The 9,099-nt window shown below is 41.4% G+C and overlaps 1 protein-coding gene across 1 annotated transcript; it reads right to left on the bottom strand.

The window, feature by feature from the left end:
- Positions 1–2,209: 2,209 nt before the first annotated feature.
- ATP6V1D (ATPase, H+ transporting, lysosomal 34kDa, V1 subunit D) lies at positions 2,210–8,855 on the bottom strand. The gene is made up of 8 exons (XM_010153601.1): positions 8,742–8,855; positions 7,628–7,707; positions 6,158–6,225; positions 5,590–5,634; positions 5,049–5,152; positions 4,569–4,635; positions 3,721–3,799; positions 2,210–2,973 (listed from the first exon to the last, which is right to left on the bottom strand). The coding sequence occupies exons 1-8, from the start codon at positions 8,844–8,846 to the stop codon at positions 2,832–2,834; spliced, it is 690 nt and encodes a 229-aa protein (XP_010151903.1). The 5' UTR covers positions 8,847–8,855; the 3' UTR covers positions 2,210–2,831.
- Between the last annotated feature and the right edge of the window lie 244 nt (positions 8,856–9,099).

Below are 9,099 nucleotides of genomic sequence, written 5' to 3'. Positions count from 1 at the left end.
CTTGAGCAGCACTGAGAAATGCACCTGGCTGTCCATCTGCTGCCAGTTTGGACCTGCAACTACCTTGTGTGAGAAATTACTCTGCCGCCTTTAATGAAGAATGTGTGCTAATTCCCTTGAGAGTGAGAGACTAGGCAGACTTCGCTGGCGAAACTCTTCAACCGTACCACAGGCTTTGTAGTGAGCCGTATCAGACCGAAACGAGGGTATCTGCATTTTTACCAGTCCAGATTTAATTAATAAACATTAGCTGAATTGCATAAAAGAATTTTTTAATGTAATTATATGTGACTTTTGAAAATATAAGATGGGGGGTTTAATGCCTTAAATAATTAAGGTAATTTTACTGAGACCTGTGGTTAGCCCCACACTGTACTTTTATACATGTATCTGCACTCTGTATTTTGAGACATCATGAACTGCACACTAATGTAAAAATGTAAAATATTTCTAGATTTAAAATAAATCACTGTACAATTTTACTTCTTATAGTGGACCTTGGGAGTCTTCTTTCTGCCACTTTGCTGTGTGAAAGATGCCGTGAGCCATCAGAGGATGTTCTCTGTTCCTTCTGACACCATGCGTCCGGTGGGAGACGTAACACGTCCTCACATCTACAGTTTCTCTCTCAAGCTGGACCTGTATGCTACAAGTATGGAGTTACTCAGCTGTGCTGCTTTCAGCTTCAAAACAGAAAAGAAATGGCCTTGTGCTTCGTACAAATATAAAATGACTCTGTAAAGGTGCTGCTAGAAATTTTCTTGCACTTGGCCTGCCATCTGCAGATGAGTGCTGGATCATCTTTAAAACAAGATGCTTACCTTGGAAGTGATGAGTCGTACTAGAGGCAGTGTACTAGTGCCACTACAGCATGCGTTCAGCTTGTCAATTGCAAACCAGTGTCATTAGCAAAACAGTTCTTCAAACTGTGCAGCGTTCAGTGACAGCCTGCTTATCAGCCACTCCTAGGATCCCTGAATCAGCCTTGGACATAGAATCATAGAATGGTTTGGGTTGGAAGGGACCTTAAAGACCATCTAGTTCCAACCCCCCTGCCAGGGGCAGGGACACCTTCCACTAGACCAGGTTGCTCAAAGCCTCATCCAGCCTGGCCTTGAACCCTTCCAGGGATGGGGCATCCACAGCTTCTCTGGGCAACCTGTTCCAGTGCCTCACCACCCTCTCCGGGACGAATTTCTTCCTGATATCCAATCTAAATCTATCCTTTTTCAGTTTAAACCCCTTACCCCTTGTCTTGTTACTACAGGCCTTTGTAAAAAGTGCCACTCCCTTCCCTGCCCCAGCTTTCTTGTCAGCCCCTTCAGGTACTGGAAGGTGCTATAAGGTCTCCCCGGAGCCTTCTCTTCTCCAGGCTGAACAAGCCCAACTCTCTCAGCCTGTCCCCATAGGAGTGCTGCTCCAGCCCTCTGAGCATCTTCACCCTCCTCTGGACTCGCTCCAACCAGTCAATATCCATCTCCCTCCACCTGCTCACCATGCTTCTCCTGATACAGCCAGCTTTCTGGGCTGCCAGCACACACTGCCAGCTCATGTCCATCTTTTCATCCCCCAGTACCCCCAAGTCCTTCTCCTCAGGGCTGCTCTCTATCCACTCTCCACCCAGCCTGTAGTTGTGCTTGGGATTGCCCCAACCCAGGTGCAGGACCTTGCACTTGGCCTTGTTGAACTCCATGAGGTTGGCAGTGGCCCCCCGCTGCAGCCTGTCCAGGTCCCTCTGGATGGCATCCCTTCCCTCCAGCGTGTCGACTGCGCCATGCAGCTTGGTGTCATCGGCAAACTTGCTGAGGGTGCACTCAATCCCATGGTCGATGTCACTGATGAAGATGTTAGACAGCCCCAGTCCCAATACCAGCATGAGGAATCCCAGCAAGGATGGACTGTACTGCACATTCAGCGCTGCCCTCCTTGCCAACCTACTTGTTGCCGTGAAGGTTTGGAGCACCATATACCTGGATGGTTAAGAAGTTTGTATTTGCGGCAGGAGAGAGCTGCTTCTCCTTGGGTACTTACCTAAAGCAGTAAAGGTTAACTGCATGTGGGCACAGGCTGGAAGGTGTCTGCCTGTGTGCCCAGTGCAGATTTGAAGTTGGGGCCAGGAGAGAGAGTTTTATTTTGAAATCAACATGCCAGTTTCCAAGCTTTTAAGAGCACGATCTTCTAGCAGCTTGAGTCAGACACCAGATATTTAACATTTAAAATTTTTACTTGTTTCTAGCACAGACAGTATACAAGTTGGCAGAACCTCTAATTAAAACCACAGATGTCTTAGGCCAACGGTAACAACCGTGCAACAAAAATAAATCACAGAAGACGGTGGATTTCATCAGTGGGTTAGAAAACAAGAGTTTTCTTTACTGACATCTGACTTCGGCTCTGCCAGTGCCCGCTTTAAATAACTTGAGCACTAATAGTTCAGCAGTAAAGAACACGACATGCATCTCCCTCTCTCAGTAACCTTTTCTGCGTGAACTAGCAAGGGGAGCAATTAAAGAGGAATCTGACTGGGCAAATCCAGAGCCATCTTGCAAAAAGCTCAGCTATGGACAGTCATTCCTACCAAGTGAAGAAACGTGCAAAAGAAGGCTTTCCTGACAGTGAAGCACCTGACGTGTCTCTCCTTTTACTCCCATGCCGCAGTCAAGTTCCCAAATTTCTAATGTCCCAGGAGAAATCCACAATCCGTTCAACTCAAGACTTGCACACCAACTGAGAAGCCACGTTAAGTATCATTGAGGCAACACGTTCTGACTCATATTGCAAGCAGACATTGTGTATTCTGGGACCCCTGCTCCATCAACAACTGTGCTGGGTTACTCGAAGAGAAGGTCTTCATCCTTCTCTTCTGCTAAGAGATTGGCTGGTTCCTGCTCCCCACCAGCAGCCCTCCGCAGCTCACGTTCTTTCTCAGATTTTTCTTTCAGTACTTTTTTCTTTTCCTGGATCTTCTTTAACCTGTGAAGAGAAATGTGGTTTATCTGTGAAAGCAACACAATTATTTTCATACAATAGGGTAGCAGCAAAGACACCATACAACTTGGATATGATAAAGCTGCCGGGACATTAAAATCCTGTAACAAATGGCAACAGGCTTTTACCACTAGCTGCTGACACCAAAAAACTTTATCCCTTCAGATTAATGCATTTCTTCAACTATAAATTATATTCTTGACCTCAAGCACTACATTCTACTACTCTGCTTGTCTTTAATGAAGTTAATTCCCCTTTAATTCATTTCAGGTTTGACATTTTTGCTTCAGGTAGCCCAGAACGCCGACCTCCATGGCAAAGGTGTCCTTAAAGTAGAACACCTCAGTGTACTGTATCACAGCATTCCCTCTGGAGGAATGGTAACGACAGGTCTGTGCAACTGAGCGGTAGGAATTCATTTATAACTTGGAGACAAGTAATTAAAAAGTTCTCAAGGCCAGGCTGGATGAGGCTTTGAGCAACCTGGTCTAGTGGAAGGTGTCCCTGCCCATGGCAGGGGGGTTGGAACTAGATGGTCTTTAAGGTCCCTTCCAACCCTAACCATTCTTTGATCTCCAGTTGCCCAGCTCTGGAAACTCAATTGTGTAGTAAGAACCATGTCATACCTAACAGTGTTGACTGCAGGTTTGATGAACAATTCTCCCAAGTCCCTTCTGAGGAATGGTCTATTTGAGAAAGAGATACCAGTCTAGTCTTGGTTTAGATATTTACCTGTAGAATTCCTCTCGTTCTCGTTCATCCAGTTCTGTGATGATGTAAGAAAGAGTACGCTCAATCCTGGGAATAATCACTACAAAAATATAAATAAGGGAGTCGTTGGACAGCTGTTGTATTAGCCAGGAAGTTATTGAATGCAGTGCACAGACAGTTATTTTAAAAGTCCATCTAGTAATTCTTTTGTCTGGGGGAAATTCACGTGTCTTCCGCGGAAAAGCATTCTATTCACTATGGACAAGTACAGAAAATTGCAAGAAACTTAAGAAATTGCAAGAAACAAATTTACAAACAAGAACATGAAGGATAAGGAATTCAGGTGAAAGAAAAATAACAGTTTTGGCATTAGGACTGTTCCGTTTCCTGTCACACAACCCTGAATAGGTTTCCAGGATTTCTCTCTTTATGCCTACTCTACGACCCCATCCAAAACCAACAAAAAAGGTCACCAGCTCTCGTTACAGTTTAAAAGTTATTACCCTGGCTATTAGAACATCTCAACACACAGAAGTGACTACAACCTAGTTAACAGGCTTGACCAAATACGTCACTAGCAGAGACTCCAGAAGGTCTTTGTTCTATAGCTTCTCAATGACAACTCCCTGAGTACTTTCTCATGTTTGCATATTCATTTATCTCCATCTACTCCAGCCCATTCCACTAGGCTTTTTATTCTTGTTCTTGCAATATTGCTTCATTGTATGTAATGCTTTCTGAAGAATTCTTGAACTGGTTAGAAAGTAACTAGTAAAAAGGAAGCAGCCAAAAGAAAAGTGGCTTCTGTGGCCCTGCTCTTCATCTTGCTGGGAGACAGAAATATGCATCCCAAATGGGAAAATACTCACCATGTTCAATTGCATTCACACGTCTGTTTGTTATTTTAATGGCTTCATCCAAAGTAACAAAGGATGTCTGATGGAATGGGATTACACAATTAATACACAACAAAACAAATTTAGTATTTCCATCAGTTCTATACACAAAACCAAATAGCACTTGAAGGTCAAAGCCAAGTCTATAGCTTAGCATTACAGAATAATTCTTGCTGGGACACAATTTGGTTTTTACTAATGTCAGTAGCACTGAACATTGCACATTAGCAGTTACAAATGCTGACTTCCCCCAAAAAAGTTTCTTCTTAAGGACTTCATGCAAGCGTTAATGTAACTCTGGTTTATGGCTGGAAAATGTTTGCAACTGTACACAATTGGGACTAAAGGTGTGTAGTACAGCTCAAAGTATTAGACCACAATCACTGAGACGATGATACTTTCATTTTAGAACACTGATAAACCAACAATCCCCTTCTTTGTCCTCTCACCTACCTGTAAGGAGGCCAGTTCCACAAGCAGCTCCACAGCTTTGGCATAGTTCCTCTTCAGCTTAGCCAGCTGTTCTCCACCTCTGGCCAGGCCAGTCAGCTCATAGCCTGAGGAAAAAATAAATCAGCAAATTATACCTGTTGCTATTGCTACTAAAGTATTTTCTTATTAGGTAAAAATCAGTATGTCACAAACGACAGGGATACAGACAGCTCAGCAAGTGACAAGCTAAAGCCTTCGACCATTAACAAATGGTCTTTATAGCGGCTTACGTTACTACAGATCGCTGTTGTGTATTTCCACACTAAGACCTACCAGTCTCAAAACCTGGTAATTCAAGGCAAGCCTTCTCCTCATCTAAAAATCTCACTGATTTAGGAAGTTAAAATCTCCTATAGTTGCAAATATTCCCTCCATGTCGCAGGAACAGGGCAAAGCATCAAAGAGGAAGTATACCTATGCGTATGATGTACACTGACTTATCAGCAAGACATGGCGAGTACGTAAGTACATCTAAGAGAGAAAATACTTGTTTGGTACTTACTGTCCCCTCCTTCCTGGTAATGCTCAAAAACTGGCAAGGTTACACCTGACAGAAAGTGAACAAGAATGCAGGTAAGAGACATTATGGGTTATAGATTCATTAAGTACAAGTTACTTATATCCCATTTGCTTCTAATAAAACTATGTAAGCTCGGAAGTTTTGTTTCTGAAATCTTCCTATACACCTTGCAATGATTAAGTCATGCTGGTTCTGACATCTTAATATGGAACTTCAGGCCTGTACTGAGATCACAGAGATCTAGACACATGAAACGTTCAGGGAAGTATTCCGGTTTATTGGGTTTTCAGTTTTATTATGTTTCTGTTTAGTAGTTCCTTGTGCTTAAGGAATATTTTAAGCATCCAATCCTGATTTATCTTTCCTGTTTTCTTCATAGAAAATTACTGATATTTAATTTACTGAAAAAAACATCAGCAAATTACAAGTGTTCCTGTTAGATGAAGAAGAGCAATAAAGGAGACAGTGTTTGGATACATTCCTGCATATTTTGGAGTCTCCTCCCACAATTCCCTTAAGAGCTGAAAAACTCATAGTTTGGAAAAATCACCTGCTACATTGTCTTTTTTAGCTCTGATCTTGACTTGAGCTTTGTTCACATTTTGGATCACAGTGGTGCTGTAAGGAAGAAAACATACATCTTAATCAGGAAACGTGAGGTGGTTCATTAGGTCATAATTATATACAAGATGAACTAGTTATCCAATAGTTGTAAAAATACAGGAATTGTTTTCAGCTCAGTTCTCTATGCAATTCATTGCACAGACTTCAAAGCTAACACAGAAGCTTTGAAAGAAATCAGTTTCCAGCAATGCTTGGAAATGTAAAAGAGACAAAGTCTGCAAAATGTAACTTCAGAAATGTCTTAGACCAGGTATACAAAGCGTACCTAAAAATTAGCCAGTTAGCTGGCAAATGACTTCAAAATATTTTAAAATCGTTGAGTCTAATCAAACTGTGAGACTTTTCTCCCCAGTAAAAGCGGAGGAATTACAAGGCTTTAATGTAGATCGAGGCCACCATGTTTTGTCCATTTGAGTTTGTTACGTATTTGTTTTTTCAGAACAGTTACAAGTTTGTTTACCCACTAACTCTATCATATTAACAAACTTAAGCTTCTGCAACAATTCATCCTGAAGAACTCCAAAGTGTCCTAATGTCTTCCAAGAACAGGTCTGTTGAAGTACATTTTGCTTGCAGGGTGGATTCTGGCTACTGTTTATAGCTAAACACTGCGACTGGTTAGGACAGGAAACAGCACCCTGTCCAAATGAGAGGGCAAAAAGTCTTTTCTCCAGCAGCACACAGATCACTACTGTGTCTGATCGCTTAGTTCTTCCCAATGAACTGGTAGTACCATCAGCTCAATCATTAACACTTCCCCAACTTTATTCCACGAGATCTACTAACACTTGAGTGAATTACACAAACGCACTAGTTGGAACCGTAATTTATTAAAGTACAATTTAAATATAATCTACTGCAGGAAAAAGATTTGTTCCCCTTCTCACATACAGCCCTTGATAGCCCTAGTGAGACAAGAGGTCAATGAACTAGGAGGTTAGAACCATTAGTAACATTTCTGTATGACTTACTGGGAGAAAATAACACAAATTTCATCCAGTCCTCAAATTCACAAGAAAGATCAAAATAATAAACAGTCCAATATTCTGCTATAAATTATTGTTTCCCTATATTTTATCCTGCAAGCTACTAAAAGCAACTCCTTCTCAAATCGAGGATTTGTACATAAATTCTGTTAATCTTTCCACTTCGTTTAGCTTCCAACGGAGGATACATTTTCATCATGCAAACTATCTCTCTCCTGCAGTGATGTCTCCCACCTTTACATAATGGAATTCAGTTCATCTTGTCCTACCTTGTCCACTGTTTGGCTTTTTTTTTTCTCTTTTTAAAGTACATTTAAGAATTTCACTTTTTCTCCAAGAAAGAAATCAACAATTTATTCATCACTTTTTTTCTTTCCCATGGGTAGGATGTCCACCTCAGCAATCCTCACCTGAAATCTCCTGCTGTAAACTTTGCCTCAGCAAGTGAAAAGGCAGCTTCTCTCATCACCTCACCCATCAACATCTTAGTCTGTTTAAAAAAAAAAAAAAAAGGCAGCAAATACAAGGCGCATCATCACTCCTTTTCCAGGATAAATGACAGCATAACGAGAAGGATGAGAAATGAAGAGACTGAGAAAGTCCTGTATGTGTAGTTTACTCTCAAACTGCAAATAGTAATTCCAGGTGACTGGAAAAAAAAATATGTCAGCTGTTTCATCGACCCAGCGTAGAAGTCTCAGAAATGGCAAAAGACTTGTCTGTCTTATTAATCATAAAATTCTACTGCATGGGGGTTAAATCACAACAACAGAACAGCTCAGGAGGAAAGCACTCCTACTTCATATCGTGCTGAGTATTATGGGACAGCTAAAGCTGGTTTTCAACATGCAGATGTATGCAGCTTTGTGAAGCTGTGCGCTCCTCCTACTCCCTTTTATCCCAATCTTCACACATTTAAAGCCCTTGTACCTAAAAACATGCTGCTTAGAAGCAAGAGCCTTGTGTATTAGACCGTCTATAGGAAACAAGACACAGAGTGCCAACAGCTTGTCTACTGAGTATCTTAGATTTGTCACTCGTTGCAAAAGAAGAAGCAGGACTGTGCTTCTTCATAAAGGAACAAATTCCATCTGGACGAAACTTCTCCTTTCTAGTATACCTACTCATGCAGGAAACATTACAGATCTGCAGTATTCTCTCAAGCCAGATACAGCAACAAAAATGGGGCTACAGAACATGTTAAATCACTCCTAAAGTATTTGGCAGCATCAAAGCAAACTCCCTGTAATGTCAAAGAAATGACAGGCAACTTGGGACACAAAAGCAAGCAGAGCCTCGGGCTGGTTTGAAAGAGGTGAAGAATATTACCTCTTACAAAATTTGTCTATCACAGCAGCCAGGAAAATGTAATTCTGCTCAACTGCCCTCAGTAGCCTCACTTTATCCACAAAGTTGTCCTACATTCCAGCCTACCTAATGGAGTTAGCAGAACAGGAATGCACAACTGACAGAACAGACAGATTGCAAATAAAGTGAGCCAGAGGAAAATTCTAATTTACTTACCTCAATAATTTTCTTAAGGATCTGCCTGAATCGAAGTGTCAAAGCATCAGATTTTTTCTTCAGGAGGTTACGACCTGTTTGAGCTCCTTTCAAACGAGCCTTCATGATGGTCTGAGCCCTGTTAAACACAGGAACAAATAAAAATCATCTGAAGGGATTAGGAAAAAATTTAGGCCAAGCTTTCTGACATGGACTGACTGAAATCATGAAGCAACCAAGAAACATCAGTGCAGTAAAACAGGATGGCCACTTGAGGATACAATTTTATATCCCCATCTAAAACCATGGGAATTTATTACATTTATCTCCAACATCAGTGAGAATTACAAAATTATTATCTGCAAAGATAATAGTCAAA

This window comes from Eurypyga helias, unplaced genomic scaffold (assembly GCF_000690775.1).
Source record: "Eurypyga helias isolate BGI_N326 unplaced genomic scaffold, ASM69077v1 scaffold18726, whole genome shotgun sequence".
Taxonomy (NCBI): domain Eukaryota; kingdom Metazoa; phylum Chordata; class Aves; order Eurypygiformes; family Eurypygidae; genus Eurypyga; species Eurypyga helias.
The sequence above is the reverse complement of the archived record's forward strand: the minus strand, read 5'-3'. Positions and strand labels throughout refer to the sequence as shown.

Excerpts from the sequence above, each read along its gene's own strand:
- ATP6V1D (XM_010153601.1), bottom strand. The coding sequence starts at position 8,846 with ATGAAGGCTCGTTTGAAAGGAGCTCAAACAGGTCGTAACCTCCTGAAG. Across the intron at positions 4,636-5,048 it reads TGGAACTGGCCTCCTTACAG|ACATCCTTTGTTACTTTGGA; the intron begins GTAGGTGAGAGG and ends CCATTCCATCAG. Across the intron at positions 3,800-4,568 it reads TGTGAATGCAATTGAACATG|TGATTATTCCCAGGATTGAG; the intron begins GTGAGTATTTTC and ends ATATTTTTGTAG.